This window comes from Jaculus jaculus, chromosome 14 (assembly GCF_020740685.1).
Source record: "Jaculus jaculus isolate mJacJac1 chromosome 14, mJacJac1.mat.Y.cur, whole genome shotgun sequence".
Classification (NCBI taxonomy): Eukaryota; Metazoa; Chordata; class Mammalia; order Rodentia; family Dipodidae; genus Jaculus; species Jaculus jaculus.
The window spans coordinates 59,032,506-59,059,805 of record NC_059115.1 but is presented as its reverse complement, the minus strand read 5'-3'; the positions used below and the strand labels follow the sequence as shown (position 1 = coordinate 59,059,805).

At 43.9% G+C, this 27,300-nt stretch overlaps 1 protein-coding gene across 2 annotated transcripts; it reads left to right on the top strand.

Annotated features, from left to right (window-relative positions):
- Nucleotides 1-7,642: 7,642 nt before the first annotated feature.
- Nucleotides 7,643-25,922, top strand: Cenph (centromere protein H). 2 transcript variants are annotated; one of them, XM_045134033.1, is made up of 9 exons: nt 7,643-7,722; nt 9,265-9,320; nt 11,448-11,496; nt 12,126-12,200; nt 14,983-15,039; nt 17,419-17,482; nt 19,587-19,638; nt 22,806-22,969; nt 25,286-25,922. In XM_045134033.1, the coding sequence occupies exons 1-9, from the start codon at nt 7,658-7,660 to the stop codon at nt 25,376-25,378; spliced, it is 675 nt and encodes a 224-aa protein (XP_044989968.1). In that variant the 5' UTR covers nt 7,643-7,657; the 3' UTR covers nt 25,379-25,922. The 2 variants fall into 2 exon arrangements, with proteins under 2 accessions (XP_044989968.1, XP_044989969.1); XM_045134034.1 differs by lacking the exon at nt 12,126-12,200.
- Nucleotides 25,923-27,300: the final 1,378 nt, after the last annotated feature.

The window sequence follows — 27,300 nt, the reverse complement described above, 5'->3', positions numbered from 1 at the left end:
TCTCCTGTCTCCATCACCATGGGCTCTTGCCTTCCCATTACCTTCCAAAATGGGTAAAACTTTGCCCCCATGCCAGGTGTACTGTTCTATTATTTATTTATTTATTTATCTATTTATATTTATTTTTACTGTCAAAAGACTATTCTTGGAACTCACTAACCCAAATAACAATGTTTGTTTGTCTATTTATTTTGGGTGTTTTTCGAGGCAGGGTCTCACTCTAGATCAGGCTGACCTGGAATTCACTCTGTATTCTCTTACCTCTTCCTCCCAAGTGCTGGCATTAAAGGCGTGAGCCGCCACTCCCAGCCCAAATAACAATGTTAACCTAAGGATTCTAATAATTACAGAAACTTCAAGCCCCCCAAATTCCACTGGCGGTGTTCAGCAGTCAAGGTCCAAGGTAAATGACCAGCCCCTGACATAACCACATCACAGGACTGGGCACCCAACAAAACAGAAAGAAAAGCAAAATGCAGCTTCCTGGATCCCCTAAAAGTTACCATTGCTCCCGTCACAGATAGAGATAAAATCTTTTTACTTTTAATGTCACGGTGTCATGTGTGTTCAGAATTGTTTTCATATAATTGTTTGACGTGCCTCGTTAAGACCTTATGGTACAAAACTGCTTGATCCCAAATTTCCCCAAAATAATAGAATAACAAAACCTGTATCCACATTGATTTTTATCATTCATTTTGATTGCATGCTGAAAGTGATGATTTGGATTTATTTTTATTTATTTTTTTAAGCAAGTCTACTTAAAGTGTTTGTATAAGTAGTGTTAATGCTTAGTATATGTTTAAATGCCTTATAAGCACATAATTATAAACTTGGCTAGTCTTAATGTCTTAAAACTTATTAAAATGGTATTTTTGAGCCTGCTAAATATTTCATAAATGCTACTTATTTATATAAAATAACATTCATAGGAATCATGAAATAAATTCATTAAGCTATGACATTTAACATTGGATACAGAGATTTTGATAATGATTTCCTTTCAAAATAAAATAAGTTATTAGGGGCTGGAGAAAGAGAAATGGCTTAGCAGATAAGTCACCTGCCCATAAAGCTAAACCATGGAGGTTTGATTCCCCAGGACCCAGGTAAGCCACATCTACCTACATCTGGAGTTTGTATGATGGAGGCCCTGACACACCCATTCTCTCCTTTCCCTCTCTCTCTCTCTCTCCCTCTCTCTTGCTTTCTCTCTCTCTCTCATTCTCTCAAATAAATAAGTATTTTTAAAAAACAAGTTCTTGGGGAGCTGGGTGTGGTGATGCACGCCTTTAACTCCAGTACTTAGGGAGGCAGAGATAGGAGGATCGCCATGAGTTCGAGGCTAGCCTAAGAGTACATAATGAATTCCAGGTCTGCCTAGAGCAAAACTCTATCTCAAAAAAAGGGGGGTGTTGGAGAAATGGCTTAGTGGTTAAGGCGCTTGCCTGCAAAGCCTAAGGACCCAGATTTGATCCCCCAGTACCCACATAAAGCCAAATATACAAGGTGACGCATGCATATGGAATTCATTTCCAGTGGCTAGAGGCACTGGCGCACCCATTCTCTCTCTCTCTCTCTCTCTTTCTCCCTCTCTCAAATAAATAACTGAAATACATTTTCAGTATATTTTTATTTATTAATTTATTTGAGAGAGAAAAGTAGATAGAATGAATTCCTCCAGCCACTGCATATGAACTCTAGATGCATGCCCACCTTGTGCATCTGGCCTACATGGCTACTGGGGAATTGAATCTGGTTTACTCTGGAATATTTTACGTAACACAGGCTTGAGCCAAAATGCAAGGTTGGATCAAGGTTAAGTGTCTTAAATTTGCCAGACTCAGCTCTGCCTCCAAAGGAGAAAGTTTTGCCCTCTACTTAGGCAACAGAGCTAGAAGTGACTTTGTCCTTACAATATTAACTACATTGTTCACAGAGGCTTCTGGGTCAAAAAAGACTCTGCCAAACTCCACCTCCTTCCTTCAAGGCATTGGACCTGTCCTTTCTGTCTCCAGCATAGGAATGTAGGAATGGGATTTAACTGGGACTCTGGTTCTCTCTCTCTCTCTCTCTCTCTCTGTGTGTGTGTGTGTGTGTGTGTGTGCGCATTTTTTTTTTTTTTGAAACAGGGCCTCATTCTATCCCAGGCTAACCTGAAAGTCACTCTGTAGCACAGGCTGGCCTAGGTTTGTCTTTTTTATTTTTTGGTTTTTCGAGGTAGGGTCTCACTCTAGCTCAGGCTGACCTGGAATTCACTATGGAGTCTCAGGGTGGCCTCGAACTCAAGGCAATACTCTTACCTCTACCTCCCAAGTGCTGGGATTAAAGGTGTGCACCACCATGCCTTGCTTTTGGCCTAGAGTTTTTTTTTTTAATTTTTTATTAAATATATTTTATTTGTTTATTTGAGAGGGAGGAAGAGGGAAAGAGAGAGAATGGGTGTGCCAGGGCCTCCAGCCACTGCAAACAAACTCCAGATGCATGAGCCCCCTTGTGCATCTGGTTTATGTGGGTCATGGAGAATTGAACCCAGATCCTTTGGCTTTGCAGGCAAATGCTTTAACTGCTAAGCCATCTCTCCAGCCCTGGCCTAGATATTTTTAATGGGTTCCATTCTATTGACAGTAATATTTCTTTTTAAAAAAATATTTTTATTTATTTATTTGAGAGAAAGAGGCAGAGAGAGGAAGAGAGAGAATGGATGCACCAGGGCATCCAGCCACTGCAAACGAACTCCAGATGCATGCATCACCTTGTGCATCTGGCTTATGTGGGTCCTGGGGAATAGAACCCGGGTCCTTGGCTTTGCAGGCAAGAGCCTTAACTGCTAAGCCAACTCTCCTGCATGACAGTAATATTCCTTTTAACATGTATAGACCTCTGTATTTGTGTATCATGTTTCATAGTATGGGTATATAGTTCAATCTATTCAGGCATCCTCTGTTGACATCAGACTGTATTTTCCTCTTTGCCTCTATAAACAATGCTGCTCAAACGTTTTATACCATGTTTGGGTTTATGTGTATTGCTTTCCCAGAAGATGTTTTAAATTCTGACCAAGCCAGATGACTTTATCAGTGTAATCAGGTGCTTATAAAAGGGTCACTTCTCATTGATCTACCATATGACCAAGTTATAGCACTCCTAGGCATATATCCAAAGGAATCATCTCATTTCCTTAGAAGTATGTGCTCAACCATGTTTATTGCTGCTCAATTTATAATAGCTGGGAAATGGAACCAGCCTAAATGTCCCTCAACTGATGAGTGGATAATGAAGATGTGGCACATTTATACAATGGAGTTCTACTCAGCGGTAAAGAAAAATGAAGTTATGAAATTTGCAGAAAAATGAATGGATCTGGAAAGGATTATACTAAGTGAGGTAACCCAGGCCCAGAAAGCCAAGCGCCACATGTTCTCTCTCATATGTGGATCCTAGCTATAGATGATTGGGCTTCTGCGTGAGAAGGAAAATACTTAGTAGCAGAGGCCAGTAAGTTAAAAAGGAGATATAAAGGAAAGAGAAAGGAAGGGAGGAGGGTACTTAATAGGTTGATATTGTATATGTGTAAGTACAATGATTGAGATGGGGAGGTAATATGATGGAGAATGGAATTTCAAAGGGGAAAGTGGGGGGGGGGAATTACCATGGGATTTTTTTATAATCATGGAAAATGTTAATAAAAATAAAAAATAAGGGCTGGAGAGATGGCGTAGCGGTTAAGCGCTTGCCTGTGAAGCCTAAGGACCCCGGTTCGAGGCTCGGTTCCCCAGGTCCCACGTTAGCCAGATGCACAAGGGGGCGCACGCGTCTGGAGTTCGTTTGCAGAGGCTGGAAGCCCTGGCACGCCCATTCTCTCTCTCTCCCTCTATCTGTCTTTCTCTCTGTGTCTGTCGCTCTCAAATAAATAAAAATTTAAAAAAAAAAATAAATAAAAAATAAATAAAAAATAAAAGGGTCACTTCTCTAAATCTTGTTAGAACTGAAGATAATCAGGGTTCTGTCTTTGTGAAAAACCCTATTACAAGGCATGGTGGTGCACTATTAAATCCCAGCCCTCAGGAGGGCAGAGGTAGTAGGATCACTGTGAGTTTGAGGACAGCCTGAGACTACATAGTGAATTCCAAGTTAGCCTGGGCTAGACTGAGACTGTACCTCATAAATAAATAAATAATAAGGACTGGAGGGATGGCTTAGCAGTTAAGGCACTTGTCTGCGAAGTCTAAGGACCCGGGTTCAATTCCCCAGGTCCCACATAAACCAGATGCACAAGGAAGCATATGCATCTGGAGTTCGTTTGCAGTGGCTGAAGGCCCTGGTGCACCCATTCTCCCCTCTCTCTCTCTCTCTCTCTCTCTCTAATAAAAATAAATAAATGAGAAAAATCAAAATAAATAAATAAAAATAATAATTTATGCTTCTGATGTCAAGTTTAATAAATTTTTGACACTGGGTGTGGTGCTGCATACCTTTAATTCCAGCACTCGAGGAGGCAGAGGTAGGAGGATTGCCATGAGCTCAAGGCCACCTTGAGACTACATAGTGAATTCAGCACGGGCTAGAATGAAGCCCAACCTCGAAAACAAAACAAAACAAAACAAAAAATAAATTTTTGTTAGTATGGAAGGCTTTCCCAATTTTTCATTAGCTTACCCCCTCCACACACCTTTTTTTTTTTTTTTTTTTTCTGAGATAGGGTTTTACTTTAGCCCAAGCTGACCTGGAACTCACTCTGTAGTCTCGTGCCTTGAACTCACTGTGATCCTCCTACCTCTGCCTCCCAAGTGCTGGAATTAAAGATGTGTGCCACCGTGACCATGCCAAGCAGCCCTGGTTTTTTTTTTGTTGTTGTTGTTTGTTTGTTTTGTTTTTTGTTTTTTCAAGGCAGGTCTCACTCTAGTTCAGGCTGACCTGGAATTCACTTACATAGTCTCATGGTGGTCTCGAACTCTCAGCAATCGTCCTACCTCTGCCTCCCAAGTGCTGGAATTAAAGGTGTGCACCACCACGCCCAGCTCCCTGTTTTTATTTTTAATATTTTATTTATTTATTTATTTGAGAGGTAAAGAAAGATATAATATATATGTATATATATGTATATATATATATATATATAGAGAGAGAGAGAGAGAGAGAGAGAGAGACTGATAAAGAGAGAATGAAAAAAGAAAGAGAAAAAGAGAGAGAGAATGGGCACACTGGGGTCTCTAGCCACTGCAAATGAACTTCAGATGCATGCGCCACCTTGTGCATCTGGATTACATGGGTCCTGGGCAATCGAATCTGGGTCCTTAGGCTTCACAGGCAAGTGCCTTAACCGCTAAGCCATCTCTCCAGCCCTCCCCCCTTTTTTTTGAAGTAAGGTCTCACTCTAGCCCAGGCTGTCGTCAAACTCACAGCAATCCTCCTACCTCAGTCTACCAAGTGTTGGGATTAAAGGGATGCACTACCATGCCTGGTTTTGACTCTTTTGATGTTTAATTTTTGACCGTGTAGAAACTGAAGCTCTCACATCACCCAAATACACCTTTTTCTACAGTTAGGTCAAGAATGTTTCAAAAGCGTGGGCGTCATCTACAGGACTAGAACTACAGGTTAGTTAGCATAGTGCCTGCCTAGCAAGGCCAAGGCCAAATAAAGCAGGCGAGATGGAGAGATGGAGGCAGGAGGAGCAGAAGCTTAAGGTCATCATCTGCTGAGTAGCCAACTGAAGGCCAGCCTGGGATACATGAGACCATGTTTCAAAAAACAAAAAACAAACAAACAAAAAAAAACTTTAAAGTTCTAGTTTTCCTATTTAGGTGCATATACTGGTGTAAACTGTATAAGGTACAATTTTTGTGTATGTGCATGTAAATTATCTTAAATGGATCCTAGCTACAGATGATTGGACTTCTGTGTGAGTAGGAAGAAAACTCAGTAGCAAAGGCCAGTAAACTAGAAAAGAGATATAAGAAGAGAAAGGAAGGGAGGAGGGTACTTAATAGGATGGCATTGTATATATGTAAGTAAAAGAATAGATTAACGGGGGTGAAAAGGCCCAAGTGAGGTCAGGGGAAGAGATTGAGAGGGGGAGGGGATATGGTGGAGAATGGAGTTTCAAAGGGGAAAGTGGGGGGAGGGAGGGCATTACCACAGGATATTGTTTACAATCATGGAAGTTGTTAATAAAAAAATAAAAAAGAATTTTTAAAAGAGTTCAAACTGGAGAGATGGCTTAGCGGTCGAAGGTGCTTGCCTACAAAGCCTAAGGACTGATGTTTGACTCTGCAGATCCCATATAAACCAGATGCACAAAGGTGAGGCACGTGCAAGGTCACACATGCCCACTAGGTGGTGCAAGCATCCGGAGTTCAATTTCAGTGGCTGAGCACCTGGTGTGCTAATTCTCTGTCTCTATCTCTTTCTCTCTCTAAAAAAAAAAAAAAAAAAAAGGAGGCATTCTAGTTCTAACACACATGAGCCTTCTATACAATCTTCCAAGAGCCAGGCGTGGAGGTGCATGCCGGTAATCTCATCGCTTGCGTCTTGGAGGCAAGAAAATTAGTTCAAATTCAGCCTAGATTCCGTGAGACCCTGTCTCAAAGAAGAAGAAAAGGTGACTTATACTCCATAGTGAATTCCAGGTCAGCTTGGGCCAGAGTGAGACTCTATCTTGAAAAACCAAAAAAAAAAAAAAAAAGAAAGAAAGAAAGAAAGAAGGGCTGGAGAGATGGCTTAGTGGTTAAGCGCTTGCCTGTGAAGCCTAAGGACCCCAGTTCGAGGCTCGGTTCCCCAGGACCCACGTTGGCCAGATGCACAAGGGGGCGCACGCGTCTGGAGTTCGTTCGCAGTGGCTGGAGGCCCTGGCGCGCCCATTCTTTCTCTATCTGTGTCTCTCTCTCCCTCTCTGTCACTCTCAAATAAATAAATAAAAATGAACAAAAAATATTAAAAAAAAAAAAAAGGAAAGGAAAGGAAGAAAAGATGATACCACGCTGCCAGCTACACCCACTGCCAGTAAGCAGGTGGAATCACTATCAGCTGGCTTTCCGTGCATCCATGCCCTCACTCTTGTAGGTTGGACTTCTCCCTCCTCTACTGCTTCTAGAGCGCAGCTGATCTTCAAGTTCTTGGATGTTTTGCGCCCACCAACCGGGGATGGAACCCAGGGTCTCGTGCAATCGCGGCACACGTTCTGCCAACTGAGCTACATTCCCCAGCCCATCATGGCCTACTTTACTAAGTGGTACCTAAAACTACTTCTTTTTCTTTTCTTTATATATTTGAGAGAGAGAGAGAAAGAGAGAGACAACTAGGCAGATAAAGAGAGAATGGGCACGCCAAGGCCTCCAGCCACTGGCCATGAACTCCAGATGCATGCGCCACCCTGCGCATCATCTGGCTTTACGTGGATACCGGGGAATCGAACCCGGGTCCTTAGGCTTTGCAGGCAAGCGCCTAAGCCGTTGAGCCCTCTCTGCAAACCTCCCCCCCCCCCGCCAAAAAAAAAAAAAACAAAAAACTATTTCTACCAGCGGGGTGGGAAGGAGGGGAGGGGGAAGCATTGACGTAACCACGGCAACCCGAGGCTGGGGAGGAAGGGGTGCGGCCAGGGGCGGAAGAGGCGGGGTGGGCGGCGGATTCGCGGCGGGAGCGGCGGCGGCGGGCGATGGAGCTGCGGCCCGAGCGGGCGGAGGAGGCGCGCGGCGGGGAGCGCATCTCGCTGCTGCTCAGGTCGTTCCCTGCGGAGCCCCGGCGGGCGCTGCCCCCGTGCGCGGGACACGCTCGGGGATGCCCGGGACCCTGGCGGGCTCCCCGCAAGCCTAGCCCGGAAGCTTCGCTTGTTACGTGTTTACCGAGACCATGTGTTTTTTGTTTTGCGTGTGTGTGTGTGTGTGTGTGTGTGTTTTCTGAAGGTAGGGTCTCACTCTAGCCCAGGCTGACCTGGAACTCACTGTGGAGTCTCAGGGTGGCCCCGAACTCCCAGCGATCCTCCTACCTCTGCCTCCCTGGCCTATGAACATTTTTAAAGGAATTAGTTAAACTTATTTATTTGCAAGTGCAGAGAGAGAGAGAAGATAAGAGAGAGTGGAATGGGCGCACCCAGGGCCGCTAGCCTTTGCATCCAGATGCATGCGCCCCCCCTTGTGCGTTCTAGCTTACGTGGGTCCTGGGGAATTGACCTGGGTCCTTTGACTTTGCAGAGGCAAGTGCCTCAGCCCCTAAGCCAATCTTCCCAGCCCTGATTGTAACTTTTTGTCAAAGATATTGCTTGCTTACTGTATTCCATTTTGAGTCTCACTCTGAGTTTTTCAAGTTTATTGGTTTCGTGTTGTTGTTTCAAGGCCGGGTCTCAGTCTACCCAGGATGGCCTGGAACTCACTCTGGAGCCCCCGGTTGGCGTCAAATTCACAGAAATCTGACCTCAGCCTCCGGAGTGCCGAGACGAACGGTGCGCACCACCGTACCTGGCTTTGCGTACTTAAGAGTTTTTTGTGCCTATTCTCAATAAAATGAGGCTAAATTGAGAGATTTCAATGCCGAGATTCATTATTTACTCTCTTCTTCTTCTTCTACTTCTTTTGGTTTTGTGAGGTAGGGTTTTGCTGTAGCCCAGACTGACCTGGAACCCACTCTGTAGTCTCAGGTTGGCCTCAAACTCATGGTGACCCTCCTACCTCCGCCTCCCAACTGCTAGGATCAAAGGTGTGCACCACCACGACCAGCTAAATTCCTCTCATTTGTCTAGTTCAGCTTCCTACAAAGACAGGTTCATTTATTGTATGATAGATCTCCATCCATTTATATATGTATGTGTATGTGTGTGTACATACATATATATATGTATGTATGTATGTATATATATGTATATGTGTGTATTTTTTTGTTTTGTTTTTTCAAGGTGGGGTCTTGTTCTAGTCCAGGCAGACCTGAAATTCACTATTCACTATATAGTCTCAGGTTTGCCTCCTTCTCATGGTCATCCTCCTACCTCAGCCTTCCAAGTGCTGGAATTAAAGGTGTGTGCCACCATGCCCAGCCTCTGTATTTCTTTACTTTTCTTTTTTTAAAAATTATTTCTTTGTGTTTGGAGGACCACAGTAGGGCCTCTTGCTACCGCACATGAACACCAGACTCTTGTGCTTCTGTTTGGACTCAGCTTACTTGGTGACTTGGGGATGGAACTGGGGTTGACAAGCAAAAGCCGTTAACTCCGGAGTCGTCATCTCAGCGCCCGTAACTAGAATCCTGTCTATGCCCATTTTCTGTTTTTAGGCTTAGAGCACAGATGAAACAGCAACTTTTAGAATACAAGTCGATGATTGATGCAAGTAAGTAGTTTCGTTTTCAAGTAAGATTTGTGAGTTTGATATGAATGATATCCTAGAGCAAAGAAAGTAAACCTGATAAAAAGATACTATCTGGGCTGGAGAGATGGCTTAGTGGTTAAGGCCCTTGCCTGTGAAGACTCAGGATCCAGGTTTGATTCCCGAGGACCTACATAGGCCAGATGCACGAGGTGGTGTACGCATCTGGATTTCATTTGCTGTGGCTAGAGGCCCTGGTGTGCCCATTCTGTCTCTGTATCCGAATGAGGGAGACCTTACCTCGAAAAACAAATAAAAAATGGAATTACCAATGAGACTTTGGACTTTCGAAGTGTTGGGATTGATAAAGACTATGAGGGCTCTTTATTTTTGAGGGCTCTTTATTTTTGTTTTTCGAGGTAGGGTCTCACTCTAGTCCAGGCTGACCTGGAATTCACTATGTAGTCTCAGGGTGGCCTCAAACTCATGGCGATCCTCCTACCTCTGCCTCCTGAGAGTTGGGATTAAAGGTGTGCGCCACCACGCCCAGCTACTATGAGGACTTTTAAGGGGGGCTGAAGAGTGAATTTGCATTGTGAGATGATCACGCTTCTATGGGGGTCAGAGGAGGAGTATGGTGTTTTCAACGTAAATGTCCCTTATAGCCTCAGATCACTCTGGCCCAGCCTGATCTGGAATTCACTATGTAGTCTCAGGGTGGCCTCAAATTCATGGCAATCCTCCTACCTCTGCCTCCCGAGTGCTGGGATTAAAGACATGTGCAACATTGCGTGCTTGCTTCACTGTGCATCTGGCTTATGTGGGACCTGGAGAGCCAAACATTAGTCCTTAGGCATCATAGGCAAACGCCTTAACCACTAAGTCATATGTCCAGCCCTTATAAACATTTTAATGTATCTATTTGCAAGCAGATAGAAAGAGAAAAAGAGAGAGAGAGAATGGCTTGCCAGCGCCTCCAGCTGCTGCAAATGAACTCCAAATGCGTGTGCCACTGTGTATCTTGCTTCATGTGGGTACTGGGGAATTAAACCCAAGTCATTAGGCTTTAACCACTGAGCCATCTCTCTAGCACAGATTTTTTTTTTTTTTTTAGTTATTTTTGTTTGTTTATTTGAGAGCGACAAACAGAGAAAGAGGCAGATATAGACAGAGAACTTCAGACGCGTGTGCCCCCTTGTGTATCTGGCTAACGTGGGTCCTGGGAAATCGAGCCTCGAACCAGGGTTAGGTTTCACAGACAAGCACTTAACTGCTAAGCCATCTGCACACACTTGAGTAGGGTGACAAAGAGATGATTGGATGAGACTGGATCAGGCGCTGAGTTCCGGTTCTGTTTAAGCAGCCAGGCAGTGTGGCATCTTTTTAGTTCCCTCTTTGGGCCCCTCTCCTGACTGGCTACTTGAAAATAAAGCTAACCTGACTCTCCTTTTCCAGGAGATGAAGTCTCTTTAAAGGCAGAGCTCTGGCTCCTGCAAAAGCCCCGACAATTCTCCAGACTCCATTTCACTGGTGGATTTTTAGAGAAAAAAAGTCTGATAGAATTTCAAGTAGGAAGTTGGACTTGCTGGCTCATGCCTGTAGTCCTAGCACTCAGGAGGCTGAGGCATGGGCAGGATTGCTGGAGTTCAAGGCCAACACAAAATACATAATGAGGGCTGGAGAGATGGCTTAGCGGTTAAGCGCTTGCCTGTGAAGCCTAAGAACCCCAGTTCGAGGCTCGATTCCCCAGGACCCACGTTAGCCAGATGCACAAGGGGGCGCATGCATCTGGAATTCGTCTACAGTGGCTGGAAGCCCTGGCGCGCCCATTCTCTCTCTCTCTCTCTCTCTCTCTCTCTCTCTCTGCCTCTTTCTCTGTCGCTCTCAAATAAATAAATAAAAATAAACCAAAAAAAAATTTAAAAAAAGAGAGAAAAGGCTTTCAATTTAAAAAAAAAAAAAAAGAAGAAGAAGATACATAATGAACCCCAGGCCAGTTTAGGCAACTGTGTCAGATTCTTGTCTCAAAAAAGATTTTGGGGGCCTGTAGTGATGGCTTAGCAGTTAAGGTTCAAATAAATAATCTTAAACAGTTATATTCCTTTGAACAGTGCTGTTCTAACATGACTTCAAAAACTTCTTGACTTGCAGATGAAGAAAAAACTCCCGAACAAGACATGCAAGAAAAACAAATGGAAACGTATGTAACAGTTTTCATTTTCATTTGTGGCTTTTACTAAGATTTAACCGTGTCTTATGTTATAATACTGTCTTTCTTTTTCCTTTATTTTCCCAAATATGTCATATGTCATGAATAAGTTGGAAGGTTGTTTGTCGCGGTGTGGAATTGCTCTTGGTGGATACATGTATTGCTGTCCCTGTCGTCCCCACTCTCAAGGTGCTTAGTGAGGTAGTTTGGGAAGCATCAGTTCAGCAGATCTGTGAGCTGTCACCCTTGTGATGTGTAAGATTCTTCTATTCAGGGCTAGAGAGATGGCTTAGCGGTTAAGGCATTTGCCTGCGAAGCCTAAGGACCCAGGTTTGATTCTCCAGGTCCCATGTGAGCCAGATGCACATGTTGGCACATGCATCTGGAGTTCGTTTGCAGTGGCTGGAGGCCTTGGCACCCCCATTCTCACTCCCTATCTCTCCCTCTCTCTGTCTCTCATAAATAAATAAGTGACATTAAATCTTTTAAAAAAATTGACAAAAATATTCTTGTATTTGGATGAAAGAGTTTCACTTCTTTCAAAGGTTTGCTTTGTGTGTTATTTAATAATAATTCTGCCTAACATTGCTGAAGTTCTTTTGTTCATATTTCCCGAATAGTAAAATTGAAAGCTTGGAAAATGAGATTGAAGATGTGAAAACTGCTTTTGACATTAAAAATCTTGTATTGAGCAGGTAATTATTTATGTTTGATTCACAAGAACTATGAACTGAATGCAAAATGGGCATGGAGGCAAGGTGGAGGGAGTTTTTTGTTTTTTCGAGGTAGGGTCTCACTCTAGCCCAGGCTGACCTGGAATTCACTGTGTAATCTCAGGGAGGCCTTAAATTCATGGCGATCCTCCCACCTCTGCCTGCCGAGTGCTGGGATTAAAGGCGTGCGCCATCGTTAGATCTGAGTCGGGATCAGAACCAACTGGGGCAGCATAAACGAGAAAGGAAACCAGACTTAATTGGTTATAGACTGCTTTATCGGGGTCAGGCAGTGAAGGGCTTGAGGCTGCAGTGGTGTCTTTGCAGCTGAGCACACTGTTTCGCAGAATGAAGGCCGAGGGCGCGCGTCTGGGAAATCAAGATAGGAACAAAGCCACTTCCCTTGCTGATGAGTCACAGTCACAGTGCTTAAGGTTAAACTGCACTGTGTTCAGGACATGATTATGATATTGTATAGAGCTGTGGATTTTCATTGAACAGGTGGGTGTTTTTGTTTCTGTTTCGAGCCCAAGGTCTGAGAGACTTATTAACAAAGAATTTGGCCTTCACTCCCAAGCTTCTGTGTTAGGGTGGCTTGTCTCAGCAACTTAGAACTTTATTAACCCTTCAAGCAACTTTAGGGCTTCATTAACTCTTTCAGCCACTATGCCTGGCTTTTTCTTTTCTTTTTTTTTTGGGGGGGGGGGGTTGAGGAAGGGTCTCACTCTAGCCCAGACTGACCTGGAATTCACTATGGAGTCTCAGGGTGGCCTCGAACTCACAGTGATCCTCCTACCTCTGCCTCCTGAGTGGTGGGATTAAAGGCATATGCCACCACACCCAGCTGGCTTTTTTGTTTTTAAATATTTTATTTATTGTTATGTATTTGAGAGAGAGGAAGAGGCAGATAGAGAGAGAATGGCACACCAGGGCCTCCAGCCACTGCAAACGAACTCAAGACGCATGCGCCACCTTGTGCATCTGGCTTACATGGGTCCTGGGGAATCAAGCCTGGGTCCATTGGCTTTGCAGGTAGATGCCACCGTAACCATTAAGCCATCTCTTCAGCCCTGTAGGGAATTTTTTATCTAGGCCAAATGAAATGACGATTAGAAGCCAAGCATGGTGGAAAAGGCTTGTGTGGTAGTTTGAGTAGATGGCCCCCGATATTCAGTGTTTTATTAGTTTGTAGTTTGCATCTGCACCCTCCTGGCTGGAGATGTCACTGGGTGGATCTTAAGGTGTGGTGGGTTTGAGATTTCAATCTAAAGATATGCAAAGTGTGCCTAGCTGGAGTTCCTGAAGTGTCCTGTGCTGTGTGGCTTTTTGGCTTGTGCTTCTCTCTCTTTGCTTGGACCTATGAAGCTTCTTCTGCCATTATTGAAGTTCCCCTAGATCTGTAAGCTTCAATAAATATCCCTTCCTCCATAACTGCGCCTGGTCTGGAAGTTCATCTCAGTGAACCTGAAGCTGTCTGCACTTGGGAGGCTGAAGCAGGAGGATCACAAGTTCTAGGCCAGCCTGGGCAACATAGCAAAACAGTGTTTTAAAAGCGGGGGGATGGAGAGATTGCTTAGTGGTTAAGGTGCTTGCCTGTGAAGCTTAAGGAACCATGCTGGATCTCTCTCCAGATCCCATGTAAGCCAGATGCACTAAGGTGAGGAAAGTGCAAGGTCACACATGCCCACTAGGTGGCAGAAGCATCCTGTTCAATTCCCTAGTACCCACATAATCCAGATGCATAAGGCGACACATGTGTCTGGAGTTTGTTTGCAGTGGCTAGAGGCCCTGGCACACTCATTCTCTCAATTTGCTTCTTTCTGTCTCTTTAATAAATAAATAAAAATAAAGTATTAAAGAATTACTTTTAAGAAATAAAAGGGGGCTGGAGAGATGGCTTAGCGGTTAAGTGCTTGCCTATGAAGCCTAAGGACCCCGGTTCAAGGCTCAATTCCCCAGGACCCATGTTAGCCAGATGCACAAGGGGGTGCACGCGTCTGGAGTTCATTTGCAGTGGCTGGAAGCCCTGGCGCGCCCATTCTCTCTATCTGCCTCTTTTCTCTCTGTCTGTCACTCTCAAATAAATGAAAATGAACAAAAAAAAAATTTTTTTTAAAGTAAAAGAGTAGCTGGATGTGGGGGCACATGCCTTTAATCCCAGCACTTGGGAGGCAGAGATAGGAGGATTGCTGTGAGTTTGAGGCCACCCTGAAACTACATAGTTTCATTTTAGGGCACAGACTCATTGTAGCCCAGAATGGCCTGGAACTCACTATGTAGTCCTGGCTGACCTTGAATTCACAGTGTTCTTCCTACCTACCACTGGGATTATAGGCATGAGTCACTGTTCCCGTCTATCTATCTGTCTGTCTGTCTGTCTGTCTGTCTGTCTATCTATCTATCTATCTATCTATCTATCAATCAATCAATCAATCAATCAATCAATGTATCTATCTGTGCATTGAGGGGGGAAATGTTTTTTTGCTTGATTTTATTTATTTTCCAGGAGAGAGGGAGCGTCAGAGCCTCTTACCTCTGCACACATTTGATGCTTTGTGTATCTGGCTTTATGTGGGTTCTGGGCAATCAAACCTGGGCTTCCGAAGCAAGCACTTTAACCACTGAGCAATCTCCCCAGCCCTAGAAAAAAAATGTTGTATCATAAACTGCTACTTGTACAATGCCAGCTTTTTCTTTATCATAGGATACAACTCTTCTTTGTTTGTTTCTTTGTTTGTTTATTTATTTATTTATTTTTACTTAGGATGCAACTCTCATCTGCACTTAAGAATAACTTGGAAAACACAGCCACCGAGAGTAGGTATGATATTTTATTTTTCTCTCTTGCGTTTGAAATAGATTAGAATAATAAGGGTGATCTTCATACTGACTTTAATTCTGTTAATTTTTGTTTTGTTTTGTTTTGTTTTTTGTTTTTTTGAGGTAGGGTCTCACGTAGCTCAGGCTGACCTGGAATTCACTGTGTCTCAGGGTGGCCTCCAACTCAACAGCAATTCTCCTACCTCTGCCTCCAGAGTGCTGGGATTAAAGGTGTGTACCACCACACCCAGCTTTTTTCTTTAATTAATTGAGACAGAGAAAGAGGCAGGGGGCAAGTATGGGCGCATTAGGGCCTCTAATCACTGCAAATGAACTCCAGATACATGTGCCCCCTCCTGGAGAGTCGAACCGGATCCTTTGGCTTTGCAGGCAAATGCCTTAACCGCTAAGCCATCTCTCCAACCTTTTTTTTAAAAATATATTTATTTATTTGAGAAAGAGTAATTATTTTTCTTTTCAATTTTTTTATTAACAACTTTCATGATTATAAAAAATATCCCATGGTAATACCCTCCCTCACCCCACTTTCCCCATTGAAACTCCATTCTCCATCATATCCCCTCCCCATCTCAATTAGTCTCTCTTTTATTTTGATGTCATGATCTTTTCCTCCTATTATGATGGTCTTGTGTAGGTACTGTCGGGCACTGTGAGGTCATGGATATCCAGGCCATTTTGTGTCTGGGGTGAGCATGTTGTAAGGAGTCCTACCCTTCCTTTGGCTCTTATATTCTTTCCGCCACCTCTTCCGCAATAGACCCTGAGCCTTGGAAGGTGTGATAGAGATATTGCAGTGTTGAGCACCCCTCTCTCGCTTCTTCCCAGCACCAAGATGCCTTCTGAGTCATCCCAAGGTCACTGCCATTTGAAAAGAGAAGATTCTCTACCAAAAGTGAGAGTAGCATTAATATAAGGGTATGAACATTAAGAGAAGTGCTTACTGGGCAGTTTAGTGAGCATAGGATATACATTTTACCAGACAGCAGCAGACGTTACATCCCTGAGGCTCATGACTACCTGTTTTGAGTTTTTAGTATCAGGGATGTACCCCTCCCATGGAGTGGGCCTCCATTTCAGTTAGAGGGCACTTGGTTTCCAAAGTGATAGACGTGCCACTATTGCACCTGTTGGCTCATTTGGCCTGGCTGGCAAAATTTAAGAATTGCAGTGTCCACTGTTGAGTATCTTCACTGGTGCTTTCTCTCTCTCCCATTGAACTGTATGCAGCCTAACTTTTTCCAGGTTTCTGTCAGCTGGTCTACATGGAGGAGGTTATCAGCTCAGTTCCAGCAGGATTTCTCAGTGGCCTTGCAGCCCAAGTATGTGGAGTCTTCAGCAATAGGGTCTTACCATCTATTCCTGGTGGGAAGCCAAGGGCCTAGACAATGGCCTACGATGTTGTGAGGGCATCAGGGACCTCCCTGGCCAACAACTCACTGGAAGGTATCCCATCCCTGGCACTGAATATTTTCTAGCAACAATCTATGGATCTGGAGTATTCCATTGTCCAAAAAAGTAGGATTTCATATGATTTATATATATCTTTTTAGATTTTGATTAGCCCTTCCTCCACCTTTCCTTTACTCAATCTCTTCCCCTGACCTCACTTTGGGCCTTTTCACCCCCATTAATCTATTCTTCTACTTATATATATGCAATACCATCCTATTAAGTACTCCCTCCCTTCCTTTCTCTTCCCTTTATATCTCTGAGAAAGAGTAATTGTTTTTAATTAAAAAAATTTATTTGTGAACAAAGAGAGAGCAGGCATGCCAGAGCCTCTTGCAACTGTAAACAAATCCCAAATACATAAACCAAATGCTAGGCATGATAGCACATACCTTTAATTCCATCTGACTTTATATGGGTACTTGGGAATTGAACTCTGGCCCTCAAGTTATACAAGCATGCCCCTTTAACTGCTGAACCATTTCTCTCAAACTCCCTCCTTCCGCTTGGCAAATAAGTAATAAATCACATATTTTAAAAAATTAGGTCTGGGCCAGGCAAGGTGACACACGCCTTTAATCCCAGCACTTGGGAGGCAGAAGTTGGAGGATTACCATGAGTTCGAGGCCACCCTTAGACTACATAGTGAATTCCAGGTCAGCCTGAGCTAAAGTGAAACACTACCTCAAAAAACAAATAGGAAACAAACAAAAATTAGGTCTGGGGCTGTAACTCAGTATTAAAGAGCATTTGCCTAGCATACATGAGGTCATAGGTTCGATCCCCAGAACTGTAAAAAAGAAATGAGAATGGGGAAGTGGAAGGGAAGGGAAATAGGAGTGTACCATTAAGCCTAGCTTAGATTTATTATCTTTAAGGTTAATAAGTCATATTTTTGTTTCATTTTCAGTGAGTTAATGGATGACCTGAATGACATATTAAAGCTAAATAAACTGATAATGACATCACAGCAGGTAATGTGAACAGTGGCTGCTGCTACGTCTTCATGATTTTGGTAACAGTTTCTTTTTTTTCGAGGTAGAGTCTCACTCTCACTCTAGTCCAGGCTGACCTGGAATTCATTGTGTAGTCTCAGGGTGGCCTCAAACTCAAGGCAATCTTCCTTCCTCTGCCTCCTGAGTGCTGGGATTGAAGGCGTGCACCACCACGCCCGGCGCATCTGGCTTTAACTTGGGTGCTGAGACATCTCTCCAGTTCCTGCTCTCTATTTTTTTTTTTTTTGTCTTTTCCTAGACAGGGTTTTACCCTAGCCCAAGCTGACCTGGAAGTCACTGTGTAGCCCTAGGCTGGCCTCAAGCTCAAGGTGATCCTCCTACCTCAGTCTCTCTAGTGTTGGGATTAATGGTGTTCACCACCACACCTGGCTTGCTCTGCACTTTTTTTTTTTTTTTTTTTGGTTTTTCGAGGTAGAGTCTCACTCTGGTCCAGGCTGACCTGGAATTAACTCTTGTCATCTCAGGGTGGCCTTGAACTCATGGTGATCCTCCTACTTCTGCCTCCCAAGTGCTGGGATTAAAGGTGGGCACCACCACGCCCAGCTTGGTCTCTACTTTTTGAATTAAAAAAAAAAATTGGGGCTGGAGTGATGGCTTAGGGTTAAGCACTTGCCTGCAAAGCTGAAGGACCCAGGTTCAATTCCCCAGGACCCACGTTAGCCAGATGCAGAAGGGGGCACACGTGTCTGGACTTCGTTTTCAGTGGCTGGAGGTCCTGGTGCACCCATTCTCTCTCTCTCTCTCTCTCTCTCTGCCTTTAAGTAAATAAATAAATAAAATGTTAAATATATATATTTTATTTATTTATTTATTCAAGAGAGAGAAAGAGGCAGAGAGAGGAAGAGAAAATCAGCACATCAGGACCTCCAGCCATTGCATACAGATTCCAGATGCATGTACCACCTTGTGCCTCTGGCTTTACATGGGTCCTAAGGAATCTAACCTGTCTCCTTTGGCTTTGCAGGCGAACACCTTAACTGCTAAGCCATCTCTGCAGCCCATCCTTGTTGTTTTTGAAGTAGGTTCTTGCCCTGTGCTCCCTACATTTTTTTTTTGGCTTTTTGAAGTAGGGTATCTCTAGCCCCATGCTGACCTGGAATTCACTACTTGGTCTTAGGATGGCTTTGACTAACTACCTGTGCCTCCTGGGTACTGGGATCGAAGGCATGCACCACTATACCTGCCTAGCAATCTACTTTTTAAATAGCAAATCATTACTTTATCATTTAAGTGACTATTGTCTCCGTTTTGAGTAGAAATAGAGGAATTGAAAATTGGAGCTCTAGGCCAGGCAGAAAGAGGGGTTCAGTGTATCCTTGACTATATAGTGAGTTCATGACCAGCCTGGGCTACATGGAACCTTGTCATTAAAAAGAGCAAAACAGGGCTGGAGAGATGGCTTCGCGGTTAAGCGCTTGCCTGTGAAGCCTAAGGACCCTGGTTCGAGGCTTGGTTCCCCAGGTCCCACGTTAGCCAGATGCACATGGGGGTGCACGCGTCTGGAGTTCGTTTGCAGAGGCTGGAGGCTCTGGAGCACCCATTCTCTCTCTCTTCCTCTATCTGTCTTTCTCTCTGTGTCTGTCGCTCTCAAATAAATAAATAAATGATTTTAAAAAATCTTCATATTAAAAAGAGCAAAACAGCCGGGCATGGTGGTGCACCCCTTTAAACCCAGCACTTGGGAGGCAAAAGTAGGAGGATCACTGTGAGTTCGAGGCCACCATGAGACTACATAGTGAATTCCAGGTCAGCCTGGACTAGAGACAGACCCTACCTCAAAAACATTTAAAAAAAAAAAAAAAGAGCAAAAGGCCGGCGTGGTGGTGCATGCCTTTGATCCCAGCACTTGGGAGGCAGTGTTAGGAGGATCGCCGTGAGTTTGAGGCCACCCTGAGACTACAGAAGACCCTACCTTGAACCCCCACCCCCCGCAAAAATAAAGCGAGAGAAAAAGAATTATTGCTTTAGGAAATAAGAACTAACAGGCAAAATTCAGTGATGTAAATATAAGATACTTTCTCTTGAATTATGATATGCCTTAATCTTTTTATTTTAATAACAGGAATCTCGGGAATTAGAGAAAAAGCTTCTTGATGTCCGAAAGAAGAGACTGCGTATGTAGAGTGTTTTTATTGTCTTGGTAGAACATACTTTTGCCTACTTTACAGATCAGCACAGACAGATCTCTCAGCCACTGAGAAATTTACAATTTTCCAAGTTTGAATGAGGCAATTAAAAAAAAAAAAATAGGTGTGAGCTGCATAAGAGGAGGAAAAGATCATGACATCAAAATAATAGAGAGACTGATTGAGATGGGAAGGGGATATGATGGAGAATGGAATTTCAAAGGGCAATGTGGGGGGGGATTACCATGGGCTATTTTTTATAATCATGGAAGATGTTAATAAAAATTTGAAAAAAAAATTTATTGTCTTGGAACTTTAGATTATGGCCAGGCTAATGGCAACTGTCTTTAATGTCAGTACTTGGGAGGCAGGAGAAAGAAGATCAGAAGTTCAGGTTGCCCTTGACTACACAGAGTTTGAAGCCACCCTGGGCTACATGAGACCCTGTCTCAAAAACAAAAAAAAAAAAAAAAAAAAAGGGAAGAAATTATCATGGTTTATTGTCTACAATTATGGAAGTTGTCAGTAATAAAAATAATAATTTAGGGCTGGAGAGATGGCTTAGCGGTTAAGCGCTTGCCTGTGAAGCCTAAGGACCCCGGTTCGAGGCTCGGTTCCCCAAGTCCCACGTTAGCCAGATGCACAAGGGGGCACACGTGTCTGGAGTTCGTTTGCAGAGGCTGGAAGCCCTGGCGCGCCCATTCTCTCTCTCCCTCTATCTGTCTTTCTCTCTGTGTCTGTCGCTCTCAAATAAATAAATTAAAAAATTAAAAAAAAATAATAATTTAAAATTAAATTAGATCACAGTATGAGCACATTCTTAGTGGGGGGAATAAGTGCTACAGGAAGTGACAGAGCAGATGTCATTGCTCCCCCGTGTGTCACCCCAGTTTGGTGTGTCATTCTGGACTGCTTTTCCATGCCCAACATGGAGATGTTACCAGCTGGTTGATACATATAGTTCTTTTTTTTTTTTTTTTTTTTACGTAATTTGTTATGACATGATTCAAGCACTCCAGAAGCTGGAGCAGAAGGGTTGACACAAGTTGAAGGCCAGCCTATACTGTGTTTGTGTGTGTGTGTATGTGTGTATCATGACATGAGATTACTCTTGGTTGGTTGGTATGTTTCCTGAAGCAGGGTCTCACTCTAGCCCAAGCTTACCTGGAACTCACTTTATAGTCCTAGGTTGTCCCCAAACTCTAAAAGTGGCTATGATCCTCTTACCTCAGCCTCCCAGGTGCTGGACTTAAAGGTGTGTGACACCATGCCCAGTCCTGAGAAACTATTGAAATGTTTGTTTTTTTGTTTTGTTTTGGTTTTGGTTTTGGTTTTTCCCAGTACTCTGGAGGCAGAGGTAGGAGGATCACTGTGAGTTCCAGGTCAGCCTGGGACTACAGAACGAGTTTGAGGTCAGCCTGAGCCTACAGAGTGAGTTTGAGGTTACCCTGGGCTAGAGTGAGATCCTATCTCAAAAAAAAAAAAAAAAAAAAAAGCTGGGCATGGTGGCACACGTCTTTAATCCCTTAGTTCCACCACTTGGGAGGCAGAGGTAGGAGGATCACCATGAGTTTGAGATCACCCTGAGACTAATTCCAGGTCAGCCTGAGCTAGAGCAAGAACCTACCTAAAAAAAAAAAAAGTCAGGCTGATTGGCGTGTGCCTGTAATCCTAGTACTGGGGAAGTACAGTCACAAGGCTCCTTAGGGCTTACCAGCTAGCTACTTTAACCAAGTAAGTGAGCTCTCACTAGGATCAGAAAGAGATCTTATCTCAAGGGATAAGGTGAACAGTGGCCAAGGAAGACACCCAAAGTAGATCTCTGCCCTCCATGTGCACCCAGAAGCACACATAATGCACATACATGCAAAGGAAGTGTAGTGTCTCCTTGGTTGCAGATTGGATTCCTCACAAATTTACCCAATCAAGAATTCTAGGCCAGGCGTGGTGGCCCATGCCTTTAATCCCAGCACTTGGGAGGGGGGCAGAGGTAGGAGGATCACTGTGAGTTAAAGTCCAGCCTGAGACTACAAAATAAGATCCAGGTCTAGCCTAGGCTAGAGTGAGACCCTGCCTCAAAAAAACAAAACAAAACAAAGAGACATTGCTTAGTGGTTAAGGCACTTGCCTATGGAGCCTAAGGACCCATGTTCAACTCCCCAGATCCCATGTAAGCCAGACACACAAGGCGGCACAGGTGTCTGTGGTTTGTTTGCAGTGGCTAGAGGCTCTAGCGCACCCATAATCTTGCTCTCTCTTCCTCCCTCTCCCTCTCTCAAATAAATAAATAGGAATTCCAGATAAAGTGTTTCATTTGCACATCATGAAAAATATGATGAGGGTCCACACCACCTTCATAAAACGAATATAGTACAAAAAATATGAAGCTGGATTTGGTGGTGCACATTTTTTTTTAATTTTTTTGTTGTTATTTTTATTTATTTATTTGAGAGTGACAGAGAAAGAAAGAGGCAGAAAGAGAGAGAGAGAATGGGCATACCAGGGCCTCTAGCCACTGCAAATGAACTCCAGACATGTGTGCCCCCTTGTGCATCTGGCCAATGTGGGTCTTGGGGAATTGAGCCTCGAACCAGGGCCCTTAGGCTTCACAGGCAAACGCTTAACCACTAAGCCATCTCTCCAGCCCGGTGGTGCACATTTTTAATCCCAGCATCTAGGAGGCAGAGGTAGGAGGATTACTGTGAGTTTGAGGCCAGCCTGAGACTACATAGTGAAATTCAGGTTAGCTTCAGGCAGAGTGAGACCCTACCTCAAAAAAAAAAAAAAAATGTTAGCCATGTGTGGTGGCGCACGCCTTTAATCCCAGTACTAGGGAGACAGAGGTAGGATCACTATGAGTTTGAGGCCAGCCTGAGACAACATAGTGAATTCCAGGTCAGCCTGGGCTAGAGTAAAACCCTACCTCAAAAAAAAAAAAATTAAAAAATAAATGTTTCTCTTGCCGGACATGGTGGCACACATCTTTAATCCCAGCACTCAGGAAGCAGAGGCAGGAGGATCGCTGTGAGTTCAAGGCCAGCCTGGGACTGCAGAGTGCATGAAATAACCAGGAAGCATTCTGCTTCATAATCTTTCAAGGTCCTTGTTTCTAAATTTGCCTTGTGTATTCTGTCATTTTCTGTGTCACCTGATAGAATTAAAGCAAGCTTCGGGAAGAAAGCTTTTAGAAATACAGACAGAGAAGAACAAACAGAAGGAGGAACTGGACAGTGTGGAAAACTCAGACAAGATAAAGACCATGCAGCACAACCTGCAGATGGAAATGCAAACCACCACAGTTGTTCAGCACGTGTTCCAGGTAACGTGCACATGGAGTAAGAGGGCAGTGAGCCGTGCGTGCCGGCAGGTGCCTGTCACCCCAGGGCTTGCAAGGTGAGACAGGAGAATCGGGAGTTTAAAGTTAGCCTCGGCTACAGTGTGTTCAACACCAGGCTGAGCTACATGACTCCCTACCTAAAAAAAAATAAATAAAAGAATATTCCTAGCCAGGCTTGGCAGCACACACCTTTAATGCCAGCACTCAGGAGGCAGGGGTAGGAGGATCATTGAGAGTTCAAGGCCACCCCAGACTATATAGTGAATTCCAAGTCAGCCTGAGATATATATATATACTTTTTTGTTGTTGTTATTGTTGTTTTAATATTTCTTGGTACTTTTATTTATTTGAGAGCGACAGACAGACAGACAAAGAGGCAGATAGAGAGAGAGAGAGAATGGGCGCGCCAGGGCCTCCAGCCACTGCAAACGAACTCCAGACGCGTGCGCCCCCTTGTGCATCTGGCTAACGTGGGTCCTGGGGAGTCGAGCCTCGAACCGGGGTCCTTAGGCTTCACAGGCAAGCGATTAAAGCCACCTCTCCAGCCCTTTTTTTTTTTTTTTTTTTTTTTAGAGAAAGGGACAGATACAGGGAATGGGCACACCAGGTCTCCAGCCCACAGGAGCACGAGTGCTCCCTTGTGCGACATGCTTGTGTGCACCCTGGGGATTCGAACCCAGGTTCTTTGGCTTCAGAATCAGATGCCCTAACTGCTAAACCATTTCCCGGTTGTCATTTGTTTGTTTTGATTTTCAAAGTAGGGTCTCACTATAGCTCAGACTGACCTGGAATTCACTATGTGTTCTCAGGGCGGCCTTGAACTATCAGTGATCCTCCTACCCCGGCCTCCGAGTGCTGGCATTAAAGGCGTGTACCACCACACACTAGCTTCTAATAAATATTCTTTTTTTTTAAATTTTTTTAAAAATTTTTATTTAGTTATTTGAGAGTGACAGAGAGAGAAAGAGGCAGATAGAGAGAGAGAGAGAGAGAGAGAGAGAATGGCGCGCCAGGGCTTCCAGCCACTGCAAATGAACTCCAGACGCGTGCGCCCCATTGTGCATCTGGCTAACGTGGGTCCTGGAGAATCGAGCCTTGAACCGGGGTCCTTAGGCTTCACAGGCAAGCGCTTAACCGCTAAGCCATCTCTCCAGCCCCTAATAAATATTCTTTATTTATTTATGATAGAGAGAATGGATATGTCAGGGCCTCTAGCCACTGCCAGTGAACTCCAGAAGCATGTACCCCCTTGTGCATCTGCTTTATGTGGGTACTAGGGAATTGAACCTGGGTGCTTAGGTTTCACAGGCAAGTGCCTTAACTAACTAAGCCATCTCTACAACCCAGGGTTTTTTTTTGTTGTTGTTGTTGTTTTTGAGGCTGACCTGGAATTCACTGTGTAGTCTCAGGGTGGTCTTGAACTCATGGCGATCCTCCTACCTCTCTCTCCCAAGTTCTGGGATTAAAGGCATGCATCACCACGCCCGGCTCCAACCCAGTTTTTAACTTTTTTTTTTTTTTTTTTTGGAGGTAGACTCTTAAGCTGGCCCAGGCTGACCTGGGATTCACTACATAGTCTCGGGCTGGCCTCAAACTCATGGTGATCCTCCTACCTCTGCTTCCCGAGTACTGAGATTAAAGATGTGCTCCATCATGCCTGGCAGTTTTTAACATTTTTATACCTATACTTGCTTATATGCTAAAATTTATGGGGGCAACTTTTATATTTTTTGGGGGGGTTGTTCTTGGGTTTTTATTTTTTCAGAGAGAGAGAGAGATTTGATGTTTTAGGATCTCAGCTACTTCAATTGAACTTGACACTTGTGCCACTTAATGAGCATGCGTCACCTTGTGCTTGCCTCACCTTTATGTATCTGGTTTATGTGGGATCTGGAAAGATATCAAACCTGGGTCGTTTGGCTTCGCAGGCAAGCGCCTTGACTGAGGCCTCCTTGTGGGGGGTTTGGTTTTGTTTGTTCATTTCTTCAAGGCAGAGTCTTACCCTATCCCAGGCTGACCTGGAACTCATTCTGTAGTGCAGGCTATAGAGCCTGTGACGGGGCAGGGAGCGTTCCCCACCTTCCCAACCCAACTGGGCTGTGATGAGGGGGCTTACCAGAGCAGGGACCTGGGAGTTAGGAAAGGTGACAAGCCAAAAAGTGTTTAGTTTTTTGGTGTTTATTTTTTCTCACCTCGTGTAAATGTTCAGCAAAAAAATTAGATAAGATCTGTACTAGCATTTGTTAAATATCTGGTTAAATTTTTTAAAGTACTTAATTTTTTTGTCTTAAATTCCAGAACCTCATTTTGGGAAGTAAAGTCAACTGGGCCGAGGACCCCGCCCTCAAGGAGACTGTTCTGCAGCTTGAGAAGAACGTCACCATGATCTAATGATGAGATTGTGGCAGTTTTAAAGTGATTTTTGTGCCGGGCGTGGTGGCGCACGCCTTTAATCCCAGCACTTGGGAGGCAGAGGTAGGAGGATCACCATGAGCTCAAGGCCACCCGGAGACTACATAGTGAATTCCAGGTCAGCCTGAGCTAGAGCGAGACCCTACCTCAAAAAATAAATTAATTAATTAATTAAATAAAATGATTTCTGTCCTTGATATGCCATTTAAATAGCATATTTCAAGGGAAGTGTATTAGTACATTTGGAACCATTCCAATGTTGCAATTTTTTGTTGTTGCTGGCTTGAGTGATTGTATAGTGTGGAATGTTATGTTTGAAATACTATCGTTAAAGTAATCTTCATACTATGAAAAGGGTTGACCATCTCCACCTTGGAAGGAAGAGTCTGGTCCAGCTTCCATAGACTGTGGACATTTTTTCACAACATTCTTGGCAGTCTCAATTCTTTTTTTTTTTTTTTTTAATTCTTCAGTGCGTCTATACATTGGATCATCAACCCAAATGTTAAAAAGTATATCTAAATATTAACAGTTGTGATTATTTCTTGAGTAGGATTCGTAGTGGTGTACACCTTTAATCCCAGCACTTGGGAGGCAGAGGTAGGAGGACTACCAAGAGTTTGAGGCTACCCTGAGACTACATAGTGAATTCTAGGTCAGCCTGGGCTAGAGCAGGACCCTACCTTGAAAAACAAAAAAAAAACAAAACAAAAAAAATCCTATGACTGGGTTAAAACTCCTTGCTTGGAAAACCTGCAGGCCCTGGTTTGACTCCAGTACTTACCTGGAGCCAGGTGTATAGTCTGGTGCATGTATCTGCAGTTTGTTTGCAGCAGCAAGAGCCCCTGGTGGGCCTTTATTCTCTCTTGAGATTCTACCTCAAAAAGCCAAAATAAATAAATAAAAGTAGATAACTGAGATCTTTTGGAATAGAGCTCCCCAGCAAGGGAAGTACGACTCTCACCTCTGTAATATTTTATGTAGCACAGGCTTGGGCCAAAGTGTAAGGTTGAACCAAGGTTAGGTGTCTTAAATTTGTCAGGTCAGCCTCCAAAGAAGAAAGTTTTTGCCCTCTACTTATGCAATTGAGCTGGCAGTGACTTTGTCCTTACAATGTTAACTACCTCCAAAGGCTCCTGGGTCAAGAAGACTGCCAAACTCCACCCCCTTCTTCCTTCAGGGCAGAGGACCTGTCCTCTGTCCCCTGAAATAGATACATGGGAATGGGATTTGACTGGGACTCTGGCTTCTACTGAATTTTTTTTCCCTTCTGAGGCAGAGTCTTGCTCTAACTCAAGCTGACCTATAACTCACTGTTGTAGTCCAGCTGGTCTCAAACTCATGGCAATCCTCTGACTTCAGCCTCCCAAGTGCTGGGATTAAAGACATGTGCTACCAAGCCTGGCAATATAAGTCTTTGTAGCATCCTTTAAAAATATTTTTATGTTTATTATTTATGAGACAGAAAGAGAGAGAGTGGGCGTAGACAGGAGGATCACTGTGAGTTTGAGGCCACCCTGAGACTACATAGTGAATTCCAGGTCAGCCTGGGCTAGAGTGAGACCCTACCTCGAAAAACCAAAAAATAAAAGTAAACACAGAGGAGGGATACTTGTGGTCCTGGAACTGCCTGGGCCAATGTCAATGTCCTGGAGGTAATGTATAATAAATTGGAAAACCTTTGTAACACTGGTGAAAGGATCAAAGAGATTTCTAGTTCTTATAATTACATGTATATCTGCAATCATCTCAACATAAAAATGGTAAAATGATTGGCATGGTGGTATATGCCTTTAATCCCAGCACTTGGGAGGCAAAGATAGGGGGATCTCTATGAGTTTGAAGCCATCTTGAGACTACATGGTGAATTCCAGTTCAGCCTGGGCTAGAGTGAGACCCTA